This window comes from Balaenoptera physalus, assembly GCF_965194825.1.
Source record: "Balaenoptera physalus genome assembly, chromosome: 3".
NCBI classification, from domain to species: Eukaryota; Metazoa; Chordata; class Mammalia; order Artiodactyla; family Balaenopteridae; genus Balaenoptera; species Balaenoptera physalus.
In genome coordinates, this window is record NC_138890.1 from 55148156 (window position 1) to 55167179 (window position 19024).

General features: G+C 39.7%; 1 protein-coding gene across 5 annotated transcripts in view; it reads left to right on the top strand.

Annotated features, from left to right (window-relative positions):
* Nucleotides 1-19024, top strand: part of PRELID2 (PRELI domain containing 2) — a 77487-nt gene that overhangs the window by 703 nt on the left and 57760 nt on the right. For 2 of the 5 annotated variants that reach the window (XR_014261683.1, XM_082454299.1), the window contains exons 2-6: nt 4962-5045; nt 13029-13086; nt 15108-15181; nt 15736-15759; nt 16714-16874. Coding sequence is in view for 4 of the 5 variants with exons in the window: in XM_082454299.1 (XP_082310425.1) it covers nt 4962-5045; nt 13029-13086; nt 15108-15181; nt 15736-15759; nt 16714-16874 (401 nt within the window). In the remaining variant the exon portion in view is untranslated. The remainder of the gene's footprint in view (nt 1-4961; nt 5046-13028; nt 13087-15107; nt 15182-15735; nt 15760-16713; nt 16875-19024) is intronic. The other 3 variants (XM_082454300.1, XM_082454301.1, XM_082454302.1) reach the window with 3 other exon arrangements.

The following is a 19024-nucleotide window of genomic DNA, read 5'->3' on the forward strand; positions in this document are numbered from 1 at the left end:
GCACAGGGCTTGTCGATCTCTCTAGTACATCATTGACTCCTTCAAAGCTAGTGGAGGCTGTTGAAGCCGTCATCTACCACCTCGCCACTTTCTCTTTTATTAACAGCTTGGGACTTTGGGCAGTCTCCGTGCCTTAGTTTTGTAATATGTAAAATGGGAAAAATAATAGTACCAACTCAGGAGTTGTGAGGATTCAAGTGAAATAATTCCCGTAAAGTGCTTATCACAGTGACTGATGCTTGCTAAGTTCTTTAAAATATATTGTTGTTGTTTGTGCTACTATAACTGTACACCCTAGCCTCAATATTCAGTGGCCCTCTTTATCTCAAGGGCTGCTCCTGGGACTGTGGCTCGCAATGGTAGAATGGGAAATTTCTTTCTAGTCTGGTTCTGCCTTTAGTTAGTTCACTTGATGACCTTGGTCAAGGGTCGTTTTCTCTCTAGGCTTCAGTTTCTGCATCTAAGATGTGTCCACGTAAAAAAATGCACAACCTGAAAGTTGAGAATTATGTTCTATTGGGCAGACTTGCTGAGGACTTAAGCCGGGACACAGCCTCTGAGATAGCTCCTTGGGGCTGGTCTGAGGAGCTAAGGGAGGAACCAGGATATATAGGAGTTCAAACAGAAAAAAGGATAGTTGACCATCCAAAGATTACTGCTAATTAAAGAAAACGGGACATCTCAAGTTAATGAAATTAGCTTTTTTCTGTGTATGGAACAATGCAAGAGTCTGGGCTCATTGAAATTCCTTTGATAAGTGCCTTAACTATCTAGGACCTGTATCCTGTTTTTCTCTGTCCTGAATCCCCTCAGGGTGCACCGCTGGGGATGGCTGCAGAGGCTGAAGGACCTATGGCCACAACATCGTTTGTTTACTGAAATGGCAGGTGACATTCTTTGTCCCCAGATGAGTGTTGTATCAGATCTTCTTTCAGCTTTCACAATCTTGAGGAAGATTTGCAAGAATTGTAATTTGCCTTGGACAGCTGCCACTGGCAGTGCTCCCAGTGTGCCACCTGGAAGCCTGGAGATGGATTTTTTTAAGTGATAAGACCTGACCTCCATTAGGGGATGCAGTTGGGGGCCCAGGTCACAAAGGAGTGAGTAGGACCCTGGTTAACATGATGGTGCCATGGAGGCCTTTTTTGGGGGAGGAATGTCAGCGGGTTAATATTGTTAATTATCTCCTGTATGTAGTACCTGGTACCTACTAGGTGCTCAGTACAAATCTGATGAATGATGAATGAATAAATGAATGAATAAGTGAATTACAGATGTGCTGTAGACTTTGCCTTAGGCCAGGCTTCTGGGCCCTAAAGAGAAAAAGCCAACACCCCATTTTTGTTTTAGGACTGGCACTTTGGAGTGTGGATTCTCCAATGCCACTGCCCCTTTGGAAAGCCTTTCTGGGTTTTCCTCATCAAGAGGCAATCTCTGCCTTGTCAGAGCTGGAGGGACACTTTGGGCCTCAGTGACCGTCTTCTACAGTGTTGGGTAGTTACTACTGCATGTCTTTTCCCTCATTAGACTCTAAGCTTCCTCGGGGTAGGTCTCACTCCTGAAGAAGCACGTAGCACAGTGCCAAGCTCTCATTTAGAGAGTACTTGGCATGTGTCAAGCTTCTGGGCTAAATGCTTTTCTTTCATTCAGCAGGTGTTTAGAGACACTTTGCGTGCCAGGCTCTGCGCTGGGTGTAGGGCACCACAGACAGACTCTCTTCTCATGGAGCTGATGGTCTCTGGTGGGTGAGACTGACATTAATAAATGATTAACAAGTGAACACATAACTCCAGCTGATGATGTGTATTTACACAGGGAAAGTTCACAGTGTTGTGAAGTCCCGGAGGGTGGCATGAGGGAAGGCTTCTTCGAGAAAGTGACATTTGTGAAGTGATGGCTGAAACATGAGACGAGTTTCCTAGGCCAGCTGGGCGGGGGAGGAAGTGCTGTCATACGGTATCGTTTTTAGTCCTCCCAGCAGCTTCAGGAAGTAGTTATGATTGACTTCCATTCCATGGTCTGGAGAAACTGAGGTTCAGATTCCAAGTTCCCACAGCTAGCAAGTGGGAGAGCCAGGATTTCAACACATCTGAATCCAAGCTCACACCCCCTAATCACCAGGCTGTGCTGCCTTGCACATAATAGACACTCAGATAATCACTGAGGGAATACAGTGCTGTAGACTCTACTTTGTGTGCTCTTTATCCAATCTCAGTTTCCTTTTGCCTGCAGTCTTCTCTCAGGGTTTATTCATCTCCGACCGGTTGTGCCTGGTCTAAGGGTATAGCTTTGAAGGTGCGAGGGTGAGAAAATACATTGTTTGGGTAATCTGCTGTGTAACAGATCACCCTAGTGATTTAGTGGCCTAAACCAATGGTAAGCTTTTGATGGAAAGCTTTTAATTCTCACATTTCTACGGGTTGACTGCGCTCAGGTGGGCAGTTTTTAGGTGCCATGTGTTACAGCTGAGGTCGCTTCTCCAGCTGGGTTCAGTTAGGATCTGGAAGAGTTCTTGTACAATACTTAGCAAAGTGCCTGGCACATTGTACATAAAAACTGAGGAGGGATGTTGGTAGACATTTGCATTGTTTCTAGTATTTAACTATTATAAATAAAGCTGCTGTGAATATTAAAAAAAACAACAAAAAAAAAAACTGAGGAGGACATTTTGGAAGGTAAGGCTAGGGAAAGTGGAGGAGAACATTTGTAGAAAAGGTCTAGGGATGGGACAGTGTTATCTCTATGGACACTACACTTCCATTCTTTCTATTCACAAAGCAGTCCTTCAGAGATCCCTGGATGGGGCTATGTGACTGTCTCTAGGATGTCAATAAATTCAGTTGCTCTGAGAATTTTCACCTTACATTATTCATTCTTTTTTCTTGTCTCTCTCTTTTTTTTTTTTTTTTTTGGCCGCATGGCATGCGGGATCTTAGTTCCCTGACCAGGGATCAAACCTGTGCCCCCTGCAGTAGAAGCGAGGAGTCTTAACCACTGGACCACCAGGGAGGTCCCCACCTTGCATTATTTAAAGCCATGAACTGGAAGTCAGTAGACCTGGATTCCAATCATTGTGCTTCCTTCATTAAAAGCAGTTTTGAGGTGGCCTCGGGAAACAGTTTTCACCAGCCTATACTGTGCCTTTGAGCAAATTAGAAAGAGGCATCATCTAGGTGGTCTACACCCATAAGCTCACAGTAAATGGGGCTAGTGGGAGGTGTATGGGGCTACTTATGCAAGTTAGAAAAAAGTGCTCCTTCTTCTAGGTGCCCAATGGCCTGCTTGACTGGAAAACCTTGTGCAGTGAGCAACATGCACAACCTTATGAGACAACCCTACTGTCTTAATTTCTTATCTGTGAAATGATATGCTATGTACCCCACCAATCTCCCAGGATTGTTGTGAGGATCAGATGTGTAACAGTCTGACAAGCATATGTTTCTTTTAAAGCATAAGGTAGTAAGAATGATCCTTTTGGCAAAATACACTTTTATTTTTCTTTTAGTCTTTTTGTATTTTTTTTTTTTTTATTCAAAGGAAAGCACTTGGCAGAAGGGACAATCATAGGATCTCTGGGAAGCATTTAATCTGATTTTGCACAATGGTATGTTTGAAAGTGCTACAGCGCTGAGGAAGTTCTATTTTAAATAGAGTCTACTGATCTCTGGCTTTTGGTATGTTAGGGCTTGCCTTCCAAGTTATAATATCCTGCTATTTTTAAAACCTGAGGAATGTTTGCTCTTCTTACACCTGCCTGTTGGATACCACAGGCAAAATATTAGCTACATGCTTGCAAAGCTAAGTGGCACCTTGAAAACAAACACCACAATACTCTTTGTTCGTGGAGTGCAATGTTTCTCAATGAACTCTTCATGGAGGAGTGCTGTGAGAACCAAAATGGTTTATTCATCAGATGCTAAACTGTACTTTCCATGAACTACAGTGTCAGTGGTCTTGACAGTGTGTTTTGGTTTCTTTCTTTGAATGACTCTTAGCTTTCTAGTTCTCATCATTTATAGCTGTTTCCTTCCTTTTACTTAAAACCATCTACAAAGAGAACACACTGTTGAATAGATGGATATAGCAGCTGATAGGCTTACTCATCTCTGGAAGCTAACATGGGTCTGTTTAATGGGCTTGCCTTGCATGAGCTGGATTCCTAGATTTGCTAAAAATTTCTTCCTAAAAGACTTTCTAAATTTTGTCTACCTGAAATTTAAAGTCATAAAAAAGGCCATTATGTGGCCTGGATTTTTCTTGTTTATTCTTAAATGAGGCCAGAGAAGCGACAGTTTTTCTTACCATAGAGTTGTTCAGGTTGATTTTCTTGTTATGCTGTAGGTAAAAGAGTCACTGTGAATAGAGTGTAAGCTTCATGGGTGGAGATTTTATCATCTGTTCCTGATGTATCTCAAGTATCCAAAGAGATCCTGGATATAGTAGGTACTCAGCAAATCCTTATTGAATGAATGAGTGAAATACTCTCTTCAGGATTTAGCCCTGTGTAATTTCAGACCGAAGCCGGTGTGGGGTTCAGTAACATGTCCTTACTTTGGGTACTGTAATCAAACGGACAGATTAAAATAATTTCTTTGCTTCAACACAGTGGCCTCGGATTTTATTTATTCTAGCCAGGAGCTTGATGTTGTGAACAAAATGGTTTGAATGTTTACCCTTAAACTCAAAAAGGGGATTTATGAATGGCTATTTCCATTTAGAGTAGAAAGTTGATTGGGTAATTAATAATGTTTCCATTTCTGATCCTCTTTTTTCTCCCTTGCATATCTGACCCGTGTGGAACATCTCTCCCTACAGAGCTCCTGAAATATTTGGAGTGGACCCGTATTTCCAAAATAAGTGATTTGAAAATGATAGGCCTAATGCATAATGGTTATTTATCTTTTTGTTCACACTATAATAGTCTTTCTTCACTTTTATCTTCCTATCCTCAATTCTACTAGAAAATTAGGCACGACGGGAAGAAGGTGCAGACAGGAAGAGCGTGGGCTCTGGCATCAGCCAGGTGTCGGGGTGCTTCTAGCTGTGTGAGTTTGGGCAAGTCAGTTTATTTTTCTATGCCTCAGTTTCCTCATCTGCATAATATTAATAATAATAATATCTTCTGGAGTTGTTGGGGGAAAGTAAGTTGGATAATGCACACAGTTGCATACAATATACATAGTTTAATATCACCACACAGTAGGTGCTTTAGTACTTGTTTAAAACAAGTACTTTTAAAGTACTTGTTAAAAATCGTTATAGTAATACTAACAGAAATAATTTGTGACATGTAATCCATGAACTTGAAAATAAAAAGCTGAGAGAAGTAGTCTGCAGAATTTTATTTATTTATTTATTTATTTATTTTTGCAGAAATCTTTTTAACTAGAAGTAATTAAGGGGAGAGTAAGCATGAATAAAGGTACATATTTGAATTATGACTTATTCTTAAAATGTCATTTAAATAATATTAAAGCATACTTAGTAAGTTACCTAGTAGAGGTTGTGGCTTAATCAGTGCCTGAAAGATAGGAAAATTTTAATTATCAAAGTATAATAGTTAAACATTCATTATATGTCTCCTAATAGAAATCCACAATAGGTCTGTGTATCATTTGGCCCCTGGGAGATGAAAAGCTAAATAAAACATAGCCCTGGGGCTTCCCTGATGGCGCAGTGGTTGAGAGTCTGCCTGCCGGTGCGGGGGACACGGGTTCGAGCCCTGGTCTGGGAGGATCCCACATGCCGCGGAGCAACTGGGCCCGTGAGCCACAACTACTGAGCCTGTGCGTCTGGAGCCTGTGCTCCGCAACAAAAGAGGCCACGACAGTGAGAGGCCCGCGCACCGCGATGAAGAGTGACCCCCGCTCGCCACAACTGGAGAAGGCCCTCGCACAGAAACGAAGACCCAACATAGCCAAAAATAAAAATAAATAAATAAATAAATAAAACAAAAAAACATGTTTAAAAAAAAGACAAAAAAACATAGCCCTGGCCTCAAGGAGCTCACTGTCAAAGGGGACAAAAGAAAATAAATTAATTTTTGTGATAAGTGCCTTCTCAGGGGCATATCACAGACATAAAGTATGGGGCAAGATTCACGTTTTAATTATAAATATATAAGAGCTTTTAGAGTACTTAAGAGTTTGTTGCCTTTTTTAAAAGTAAGTATTCTCTCTATTCTCTTCTCCAATGTGGCGCTTTCCCTAATGCTAGTGGGTAGGGATGAGTCAAGGAGTCCTTGTCGTATCTTCTACAAATTCTGCAATGGTAAAGCATAAGCTTGTGAGGTTTTACTAGTCTAGGAAAATAAGAAATATCTTCTAGTAATTTTTGAATACTCATTTAAATATATCTGGATTGCAAATGGACACTAATAGTATACTTAATATGACACCACAGTAAGTTACAAGATAAAGACTGAAGTCTTGAAACTAAGTTTTCAAAAATATTGAGTCATTTTTTAGTAGCAAAACCAGTAAGGTGCCAGGTGTTACACTTTACATAAAATTATTTCCTTGAATTACTATAACAACTCTTTGAGGTAGATTTTTGTTTTGTTTTTTTTTTTGTTTTTGTTTTTCTAATTTTACAGATGAAAAGACTGTGACTGACTGAGATAATTTGCCTGAGACTCCCATAGGTGGGCTTCAACTGAGGTCTCTTAGATTCTAAAACTCATTCTGTTTCCCAGACTGTCTTTATTTTACTTTCGTTTATTTCTTAACTTTTCATTTAGAAATAATTTGACTTACAAAATGTTGCAAAAACAGACAGAAAATTTGTGTCCTTAACTTCCTCAAACCACTATATAATTTTTAAAATCAGGGAATTAACACTGATACCATGTTAGCTGTCCTATAAACATTATTCAAATTTTGGCTCTTGTTTACTAAAACGATTTTTTTTCAGTCTAGGATTCAATCCAGGATCCCACATTACATTTAATGTGTTGTTGTATCTTAGTCTCCTCTTCAGTTCTTTAGTGCTTTCTGGACCATGGTGCTTTCCAAGAGTACTGATTAGTTATTTTGTAGACTTTGTAACTTTAAATGCATTGGGTTTGTGTATGCATTTTTTTTAAAAAATAGATTTTTATTGGAGTATAATTGCTTCACAATACTGTGTTAGTTTCTGTTGTACACCAAAGTGAATCAGCCATATGCATACACATGTCCCCATGTCCCCTCCCTCTTGAGCCTCCCTCCCACCCTCCCTATCCCACCCCTCTAGGTCGTCGCAAAGCACCAAGCTGATCTCCCTGTGCTATGCTGCTGCTTCCCACTAGCTAACTATTTTACATTCAGTAGTGTACATATGTCGATGCTACTCTCACTTTACACCAGCTTCCCCCTCCCTGCCCCTGTGTCCTCAAGTCCATTCTCTATGTCTATGTCTTTATTCCTGCCCTGCAACTATGCTCATCAGTATCATTTTATTTTTTAAGATTCCATATATATGTGTTAGCATACAGTATTTGTTTTTCTCTTTCTGACTTACTTTGTATGACAGACCCTAGGTCCATCCATCTCACTACAAATAACTCAGTTTCCTTTCTTTTTATGGCTGAGGAATATTCCATTGTGTATATGTGCCACATCTTTATCCATTCATCTGTTGATGGACATTTAGGTTGGTTCCATGTCTTGGCTATTGTAAATAGTGCTGCATTTAATGTTTAGGGAAGAGGATTTTCCTTGGTGTCACAATTGTATGAATGATTCTTTTTAAAAAACTTCATTATGTCATTGCCAATTATTGGGACATTTTGGTATGAATGAGTGTGAAATGACGTTGGCTGGCCTTTGTTTAGAATCATAACTTGTCCCACCAGAAGGGCCTTTGAGGATCATCTGGTTGTCCACCACCCGGGCTTCACAGATGGCAGCATCACAGTCTGCACATCTTGCCTCCTTGTCCTTTGTTTCTTCTACTTCATCCTCCTATTGCGAAGGCCAATGAACAGCCATTCAAAATGTCTGTTGACTTAAATGTGTTTAGTCTTTGGTCTTTGACATTTTGACTAATCATTTGGTCTTGGTATAAAGTCAGCTTTGCTTTTCTTCTAAGATAGACAATAGTATGTAGCTCATAAAGGGAATTTGGCACAGCTCGCAGTGATTTCCTTGTGTAGTTAAATGCCATAGCTCTTTTCAGCAGCTCCATCCCTTTGCACGTACATGTTTGGCAACAGCCCGGGTAGCAGAGATTCCCTTAATGCTTATAAAACTGATATGTTAATATACCAGACTTACTTTAGGTCTCCTTGGCCTTCTTTGAAGGACTAATACAGATATATCAGCTTAACTGCTTCCTTGTGTTCTCTTGGATAATGCCAGTTGGAAGCTGGTAAACAATGGCTCCTTTGGAGGTCATTGATTTTTTTGGTGGGAGTATTATAAAAGGCAGGCATCGACTTCTGAGCTTTTTGGAAAGTTGTTTCTTTCTTTTTTTTTAAAAAAAATTAATTATTTATTTATTTGGCTGCACCAGGTCTTAGTTGCGGCATGCATGCGGGATCTAGTTCCCTGACCAGGGATCGAACCCTGGCCCCCTGCATTGGGAGTTTGGAGTCTTAACCACTGGACCACCAAAGTCCTGGAAAGTTGATATGTTAATAACTCCTTACTCTCAAGAGTCGGCTTTATGAAAGCTTATTATATTTTCCCCCTGTAAATGAGAAATGTAAATATACCCTATCTTCTGAATGTTATTCCTGTAGTTAGATGGACTCTATTTCTTGACCTCTCACTCTTCATAGCTATGTATTTGTTTTAATGTATATTTTGTTTTTTACCCATTATTTTGAAATTTTTGGGCTCTTGCCTTTTAATATGTAAAACAAATGAAAGCAAGGTATATGACAGTGTAGGAGAGTCTACATTTTACCCTTGTTAGACTGTTACATACATATAATATAAGCAGTGATATTTGCAACACATTTATATCTTGGGGAAAGGGAAGGGGTTAGTTTTTATGTTCTGTGAAGAATGTAAAAATTATAAGTAAATTCAGAATGAACTCAAATATACCTTGAAAAATCCCTTGTGTCACCCAGAAAGTATGGCAAATGTGCAGAGCCCTGTGCAGTAATTATTAGACACTGCAGTTTGTGGTCCACTGAGTGAGGTCCAAGGATGGCAAGGGTTTTTGGTAGATATTTGGGTCATCAGTCCACTTTGCTTCCATGAAAGTCACTAGTGTGGAGCAGGGAGCGGAAGATCCCAGGGTTGCCCTGCTCGTGTGCAGGTCTTATGCCATTATGTTTTTAACATGGAGACTCCTTATCTTAACGCTTGTTAAGAGATTTACTCATTTTGAGGAGGACAAAATGAGATAATACATATGGTGACCTCTAATACAGCACTCTGCACGGGCAAAGTAGATGCGCAATTAAGTCTTCGATGGGCTTGATCCTGATCTAGCTTAACCCTTTCCACTGTCACACTGTGTTTGTACAGGTGTCCAGAAAAACCTGGTCACCTGCTTCCTGTCTTCCCAATTGGCATTCCTGGTGGTGATCCTCTCTGAGCAGCCTTCCCTCTCTTGACCCCTTATTAGCTGACTTCAGATACATTTTTGTGAATTAAATCATGAATATTCAAGTTACCACAAGATGGTGTCAGAAAATTTTGAGTAATGCCAGGTAGGGGGCGCCTCAGCACAATAAATCTTTAATTTAAAAAAAGTTAAAATATATGCCGTTCATGTCATGGTATTTAGCTATTGTAAATAAACCTCTGATTTCTTTTTCCATTCTCACATGGAAGGAAACTTGAGGCTCACGTCTATTCAACTCCAAAAGTAGTTGCATAGGAAAATGCCTTGAATCTTGCAAATGAGTTTACTAGAGTGAATAGTTTAGGATTTCTTGTGTTTGGCTGAGACAACTTGCATTTTACTTTGTAATTTGCAAGCATTGTCTAATGAGTGACCCTTAAGTATTTTACAATGGCTCCTCTTCATGATTTCCCAAGCCCCTTTTATCCCTTAGTCTGATTTATTTTCTCCTTATATATTTTATTTTTTGTTTTTCTGACTGACATGTAAACTCTCTAAGAGGCTACAATTTTGTTTGTTTCATTACTCTATCCCTAGTGCCTGGAAGAGTGCCTAGGTAGTCAGAAAACTGTTAAGTGAAGAATAGTTTCACTATTATTTAAATCGATACCCTTCACCCTAATAAGCAGATATTAAAGTTATATAAAAGCGTGAGTAAAGCATTTGAGTTTATAATCTTTAGGAATTTCACTGATGACTTTGTGAAGTAATCAGAACTTGGGAAATTTTATCATTAGCCTTCTCTGGTGATTATGTTTCCAACCTCTTTCATAATTTAGTTCAGTCATCTTCGTATAACTTACAGTGTATTTATAATATTCAGTCAGTCAGGATGTATTGATGAATATAATAAAATGAGTAAACTAGAACTGTAGTAGAGGCAATATTCTCATACTCTCGTTTTACCTTAGTATAAAAGTTCTGATTTCTATACACACACACACACACAATAAAAATTAAGGGCATCTGTGTGAGTCTCAGATATCACCCTCACTTCAAGGGTGTTGTGTAAGTGAAGCCCCCTTGCTGAGGGACAGAACAGCTAAACCTGACCCCCTGTGATGGACATTATCTTCACAAAAATACTGAGGGTTAAACTTCAGGAAAACAAGCATTGTAATTTTGAGCATTTTTTTCTGGAGCAAACATGAATGAATGAATAAATAAATATTTAAACAGCCATGTTGGGAAATTCCTTGGCAGTCCAGTGGTTAGGCCTTGGTGCTTTCACTGCCGGGGCCTGGGTTTGATCCCTGGTTGGGGAACTAAGATCCTAAAAGCCGAGCGTGTGGCCACAAACAAACAAACAAAAAAAAAGGCAAGTTGTTGATTTGTTATCAAGATTGCAGTTTCCCGGATGAGAGTGTGACTGGGAGAGTTTACGGCGTGGGGTGTCCCGTGGTGTTGAGGGTGCCAAGGACTGAGCCCACTGCTTGCTTCATAGATTGGTTCCCCTGGTCCTCGAAGGGACTAAGGTTTAGTTTCCACCTTGATCCCGGAGGTCAGCAAGGTTTATCTTCCAGATTGTTTATTCATTCGGCAAATATTCATTGAGTGCCTGCTACGTGCCAGATACCGTGCTGGCTGGTGGAGATACAAAATTCCTGCCCTTGCGGAGTCTGTGTTCTTATCCCAGGTCTTTTGGGGCCACAGATAACTTTAACAATGTGTGAAAGTGATGGATTCTTTTCCCTGAAAAATCAGTCACTCAGTCAACCTCTTATACAAACTGATGCCTGCAGACACAGAGCTGCCGTGGGGTGGGGAAGAGCCCCGCTCACTGAGTTTTGTATACCATTTCCCTGGGTTCAGAAGGCTTAAAGCTCAAGCTTACCAAGAGGAGGGCCCTGTCCCCTGCCCCCAGCCCCACCCCCCCCAGCCTGTTCGCTGCTCTCATCTCCCCCTCAGCACCTTACGGTGTTTTGGATAAGACTTGCCTGTAATTTTCCTTTCATATTAGATTGCATGATGAAGCAGTAAACCTCTGGGAATAGAGCCCGACAGGCGCTCAGCGGGCCTGGTCAGCAGCCTGCTTGTCCTCTGGCTTTGAGGACTTCTACTGTCTTGAGTCTCTTTTCACATCTGAGCAGTGGAAAGGGTGGGGTTTGAGTGACTGCCGTGTTTGAGGGTAGGTTAGGTGGGCAGGCCTTGAAGGCAAAAGAAAGTATCTGTGGCTAAATTGCAGTCTTGATGCTCATTAGCTGGGTGATTTTGAGCAAATGACTTAGTTTATCCAAGCTTAATTTCTCACAAGTGAAAGGGAAAAAAAACCCCCAGAATGTAACTCATGGAATAGTTTTGAGAATTAAACTGAAATAATATATTAAACTGCCTAGGACAAAAATGGTAACTGTTATCAGCTTTTTCTTTTTCATAAATTTATTTTTGGCTGTGTTGGGTCTTCATTGCTGCGCGCGGGCTTTCTAGTTGTGTCGAGCAGGGGCTACTCTTCGTTATGGTGCACGCATGGGCTTCTCATTGTGGTGGCTTCTCTTGTTGCGGAGCACGGGCTCTAGGCACGCGGGCTCAGTAGTTGTGGCTCGTGGGCTCTAGGCACGCGGGCTCAGTAGTTGTGGCGCACGGGCTTAGTTGCTCTGTGGCATGTGGGATCTTCCCGGACCAGGGCTCAAACCCATGTCCCCTGCATTGGCAGGCGGATTCTTAACCACTGCGCCACCAGGGAAACCCTATCAGCTTTTTATTAACATGAAATTGTGTTTCAGGGGAATTTAATCAATAAATAAACTTTTTGTTTTGCATTTTTTTCCTTATTGAAATATAGTTGATTTACAGTGCTGTGCCAGTTTCTTCTGTACAGCAAAGTGACTCAGCCATACACTTATATACATAAATAAACTATCGAGCACCTGGCATAGACTCCTTCTGTGATTATACTCCTGTGATGCTGACCCAGCCACCAGGCAATAGTGAAGGGCAATAGTGAAGGAATTCACTATGTATTGATACTAGGCCTGATTTAATTTTGTGGCTCTACCACTAACCAGCTGGGTGACCCTCTTTCTGATTTTATTTAGTTTCCATTTAGTTTCTGAAAGACGGGATAATGATATCCCATGACCCAGTCACAACAGAGAGACTGATTTTAAAAAAGATCATGCAAGTAAAGCATTCAACACAGTGCCTCGTACAAAGAACACACTTGATTTATGTAAGGCTGGTTCAATATTAATAGTATCATTTATTAATTAGCTTACCCTAACCTCCCCCTCTCCATCCAGAGCTAGGTTGACTCCAAAGACGGTTTCTCCTGGTTTCATACAGGTCCAGTTGATGACAGCATCTCACTTACCTATTCCGAACTAGTAAAATTAAGACTCTTGATTGAAAACTGGCCTTAGAGATTGCTTGGATAATATTTACTGTTTCTGCAAATAACTGGTTGCTATGAAGTAATTCACTTTGTAAAAAAAAAGAATGGTAATTTTTCTTTATGTGTTTTCATTTAGTATCCAAACCCCATGGATAAAAATGTCATCTCTGTAAAAATCGTGGAGGAAAAAAAAGGTAAGTGCTAGTGATCTTTGTAAAGATGTGTGTCTTTGTGTGTGTGTGTGTGGCCTGTTATATTTTAAACAGGTATATTAACAGGTATAATTCTGTATTTGAGGCGACTGATAGAAAAGAGCACCTGGCATTTCCCACAGTAGAAGGCTTGCCTTATGCTCTTGTCACTTTCTCCATTAAGAATTGATGACAGCTGTGACAGTTTACACTTTTGAACACTTAATGTGTGCCAGGCGCTCTTACCTTTATTAACTTAATCCTCAGAACAATGAGGTCACATGGCTATGCCTCTTGATATATTCATGTATCATTTTATAGATGGCAAAATAGATATGACTAATAGCATGGATATGAGATGTGACTAAAATGATTGGATTATGGAATCAAAACTGCTTAACAATACGGTTCAGTATTGACTAGAGTAGGGCTTGACAAATTATGCTTGTGTTGCCTGTTGTAAATAAAGTTTTATTGGCACACAGCTCTGCCCATTTGTTTATGTATTATCTGTGCCTACTTCCGTATCACAACAATAGAGTTGTGGTAACAGAGACTGTATGGCCCACAAAACCTAAAATATTAATATTTACCATCTGGCGCTTTACAGAAGGTGTTTACTGATCCTTGGACTGGAGTGTAGGAGTCTTTCCTGTTCTCTGTCATTCACATACATCTCCTCCGGTAGAAGCGTTTTCACTGTCAGTGTTTGAACTCGAGAGCTGGCAATGAAGGAAGCTATAATGATGCACATCATCAATGTGTAAACCTTTGGAGACACCCAGGCTCGGTCTACCATGCTCTTGAACCTTCTGAGAAAATGTATGAGATGTTCATTTCGTGACTCTGAGGCCTTCTCTCTGCTTGGTGAAGAGAGAACTGTCTTTGCGAGGGTATTTCCTGCACTTCCATAACTCTGTAAATATGATTAAAAGCCATTTTCTCAGGTACCTGCACTCGTAGGAGAAAGGTTTTATATGGCATTAGAAAAGTCTGATTTCAGGTCCTGATTTTGTTACTATCTATACATGACCTAACTTCTTGGAGGCTCTATTTCTTCATCTGTTAAATGGGAAAATAATAACAACCTGCCTTTAGGTTGTTGAGAAGATCAAATGATAGAACAATGTGCATATTCCTAAGTGGTTAATTATAATTTCTACCACTGACAGGGGCTTCTTTGCCTCCGGGAGTGGCTCATCCATTTTCACTACATGTGCTGCAGACGTTGGATGAGATGGCCAGAGGCATGCCAGTGGGCAGACGAGATGAACCAATTTCTCACCCTACCAACAACTTCTGGGCACTCAGGGTGTTTGCACCAAGGTTCAGGGCTGTTATAGCCAGAGCTTTGAGAAACTGTAGGAACATGGCTGAGTCACAGTAATTCACAGAGCAAAAGACAACACTTCAGAGTTTATATTTTTCTCTGATTTGGTTTCCTTTTTTTCTCAACTCACATTTATTGTGTGTTTTTTTTATGTCCCTAGTGCTATTCTGTAAACTTCGTTCCAAAACAGAATAGTTCCAGCCACGGGGGGGGGGGGGGGTTCTGCTCCCCTACAAGAGAAGAGTATGCCCAATATAATTAATAATAGGTTTAAGTTTGTAGCCAGAAACCTGTGCTTGAAAACACGTTTGGTGCAGAAGGTGGCAGAATCAGATTCTCCATCATTTTGTTAAAACATTCTCTTCGTTGGAGCTGAGCAGGAGGCTCATTGGCCATGGCCATTGGAGCGTTGACATTGATAGTCCAGAGCAGTGAACGATTTACGATTCTTTTGTCCTTGAATTTAGAATGTGCAGTGTGAGTGGCTAGCTATTTTATCCTTATTCCTTGCTCACAGATATTTGGAGGGATTTGGCCCAGAAAAGTGGTCAGGGATGCTGGGTTTTGAGTTAAATATTTTCTGTGGGAATTCTACATATAGAAAATTGAGATTGACATTAAAAGTTTTATTGACATTAAAACAAGAATACATTTCCTTCATTTTTTTTTGAGTGTGAAAATTTTCTGTTTCTAGATGTGTCAACAGGGATCATCTATAGAAAGAGGATTGCAGTCTGTCAAAATGTGGTTCCAGAAATTTTAAGGAAGGTAAATTCATTTCAAAATTTAATCAGATTTGGTGTAACGCTGGGTGTTTTCCAAATAGTCATGGAAAGAGATAGCATTTTCTGATGTGAAGGAGTGTTGGAACTTCCCCAGTTCTCCTACCTCAGAGCCCTTCAAAGGAAGAAACCTGTCTCCTATCCAACCTCAGTTTTGACAGATGCTACCAGAGATAGTTTTTTTCCTGTCTGTTTTGTCTCTCTTGTGGAGGGCTCTTAGTGTACATAGAGATGGGCTACAATTATTTTAAAAGATACTTTAGACATTTTGCATGAAGTGGCCATCTTTTCTAATCTGTCCATGGTTAGATATGACTCTTAGGTAAGAATGATCAGAAGTGGGCAGATGGTAAATATTAAGTGTAATCTTCAGTAAGGAAAAGCTTCAGTTTCCATTTTACTGTCAGTGAGAATGGTTTTGGGAGTATAGTGTTTTCAGCACCCTCTGTAAGTCTTTTTGTGTGTGTTTCTGTAAAGTAATGGTATTGATGATGAAATCTTCATGATAGCAAATTGTTTTCTCTCTTTGAAATCCATGAGCACTCTGGTGATTGTTGGAAAAAGGTGAGTGAAATTTTTAATCACGTTGCTTTAACCGTAGAGGGATTATTGATAAGAGTCCTTTTAGAATCATTAGGAAATAGAAGAGAGTGTCTTGCTGTGCACTTTTAAAAATGTCTCAGTCTTTTCAACCTGGAAGTGATCCTGTGTGTGATATAAAACCCAGCGGGGCTTCTGCCACTTAGCTTGCAAATTGCTTTGCTGTGCTGTGTGTAGAAAACATGGCAGCTTCCATCACTTTCTTATCATGGATTAAGACTCTGTTGCTTTCTTTAGTGGAAAGAAGGCTGATATGACAATGAAAATGAACTTTCTTTTATTTTCCAGATAATAACATGTTGCAGTATGTGCAGCAAATTATTGCAGGCTTTTTCCACAGAGTGTGTACCCTGCCTTTGCCCTGTATACATGCTTTGCATCTATTATTTAAAAAGGCATTCAACTTTGTCTGGTATCTCCATTCTTAAATAATTTAAGGACACCCTGACTTGTACAATTTTGCCTTTGTAGCTTTCCATGTTTCCTCCACCTAGGAAAGCATACATTTCTAGATATTGGGCAGAGTTTAAAATGAAGAACATATTTTATCTGATATTGTCCTGCATGTGAGCCCGTAAGTGGGCCCAATTAGAATCCGTCAATTTAAGAAAGCCATAACCAACCCTAGAGGAGACACGAAGGAGGCTGATACTTTGCTTAGTGTTCAGCAGTTAGGGAAATCAGGCCAGGGACTATACAGGCTGCATAAATCCTGGGCCATTTGCATGTCCTTACCAGCATTTAGTGAGGTCATAGTATGTTTGATTATCAAGGCCTTACAGCCATTGGTGTGCCGTCATCCATATATCAGGATCACTTGTCCTCTTAATTCCCCAAGACTAAAAGCAGCTCTGGACACAGTCCTTACGTAGCTTGTTCTTCCTAAATTCAGAAAGCCATCTTCTGTCTTTTGGACAGGTGAACATTTTAAAGGTACCTAATGTCCAGTTAGAAGAGGAATCATGGTTCAATCCGCAGGAAAGGAACATGGCTATAAGGAGTCACTGCCTCACGTGGACACAATATGCATCCATGAAGGAAGAGTCTGTCTTCCGGGAAAGTATGGAAAATCCAAATTGGTAAGATCACCTCTGTCTGTGTGTGTGTGTGTTTGTGTGTGTGTGTGTGCGCGCATGTAGGTTGGGTGCGGGGAAGCACAAATGAGCACGCATATTAAAAAGCTATGATTCCATACTTATAACCTCTGTTTACAACTCACATAAATTATATACTATTAATTTTTAATCACACAAGTAATCAATAAATAGATTTCCCTTTGGGGGAAAAATGACAGCTCAACTCCTTTCTGACTGTCCTATCCAATTTGGTGCCTTTTTGCCTTCTCCAGAGGCAGTGAGTGTTATCAGTGTATTGAGTATTCTTCCAGACCTTTAAGAGATACCTTTAGATACTTATAGAACCTGTATAGTATGGTTTTGATTATCTTTTTTACATACATGCTTTCATTCTGTGTAAATCATTGTGCACTTATCTTTTTCGTTTAGTAGAATGTTTCTAAACTTTATCCATTTGATGTCTATAAAATCTAGTTTATTCCTTTGAACTGCTGCATAGTGTTCAATCCTATCATTATACTACATTCTATTTAGCTTTTTTTCTTTTTGGACAGATGTTCAGATGGTTTCTAGTTACTCTTAGATATAAGCAGTACTGTAATATTTGTGAAGCATACGATCCTTGTGTATTCTATATGTGAATGTTTCTCTAAAGGAGAATTGATTTTATTATTGAAATATAGTTGACATACAGTATTATGTTAAAGGAGAATTTTTAATTGTCAGGTTTATTGAGTTATTATTTACATACAAAATTTATTCTTCTTAGGGTACAATTCAGTGAGTTTTGGCAAACACACACATATACAGTTGTGTAACCATTGCCACAATCAAGCTACAGAACGCTTCAGGTAGATTTTAAAGAGCTATATGCCAAGATAATTCCATGAGGAAAGAGTATTCTTTTCAACAAATGGTGCTGGCACAACTGGATATCCACATTCAAAAGAACGAAAATGGACCTCTATCTCACACCAAATACAAAATTAACTCAAAATGGATCAAAGAACTAAATGAAAGAGTTAAGACTATAAAACTCTTAGGAAAAAGCATAGGTGTAAATCTATGTGATCTTGGATTAGTTGGTAGTTTCTTAGATATGACACCAAAAGCCCAAGCAACAAAAGAGAAAAATAGGTAAAATTGACTTCATCAAAATGAAAAACTTTTGTGCTTCAAAGGACACTATCAAGAAGGGGAAAAGACAGCCCAACAAATGGGAGAAAATATTTGCAAACTGTATATCTGATAAAGGTTTAGTATCCAGCATATATAAAGGACTGTTACAACTCAGTAATAAAAAGACAGCCCAATTAATAAATGGGCAAGGCATTTGAGTAGATATTTATCCAAAAAGGTATACAGATGACCAATAAGTACATGAAAAGATGCTCAACATCTTTAGGAAAATGCAAATTAAAACCACATTGAGATACCACTTCAAACCTGCTAGGATGGCTATAATAAAAAAGAGACACAGTAACAAGTGTTGGAAAGGATGTGGAGAAATTGGAACCCTTGCACACTGCTGGTGGGAATGTAAATGGTGCAGCTGCTGTGGAAAACGGTTTTTCAGTGCCTCAAATAGTTAAATGTAGAGTTACCACTTGACCCAGCAATTCTACGTTGTATTGAAAAAATCCACAAAAATTTGCAGCAATGTTCATAGCCCCATTATTCGTAATAGGCAGAATGTGGAAACAAGCCAAATGTCCTTCATCTGATGAATATATAACCAAATGCGGTATATCCATACAATGGAATATTATTCAGCCATAAAAAGAAATGGAGTAATGATTCATGTTACAACGTGGATGAAGCTTGAACACACTGTTTTCAGCGAAAGAAGCCAGTTACAAAAGACCATATATTGTTTGAGTCAGTTGATTTGAAATGTCCGTAACAGGCAGATCCATAGGGACAGAAAGTAGATTAGTGGTTGCCATGGGCAAGGAGGACAGGAGAAGAGGGAGTGAACTGATGATGGGTATGGAATTTCTCTTTGGGGCGATGAAGATATCCTGGAACTAGTGTTGATGGTTGCACACCTCTGAAAATACTAAAACCACTGAACTGTATACCTTAAAGGGGCGAATTTCATGGAACATGAATTATTCCTCAATAAAAGAAAGTTATGTGGCTGGTTCTCAGGA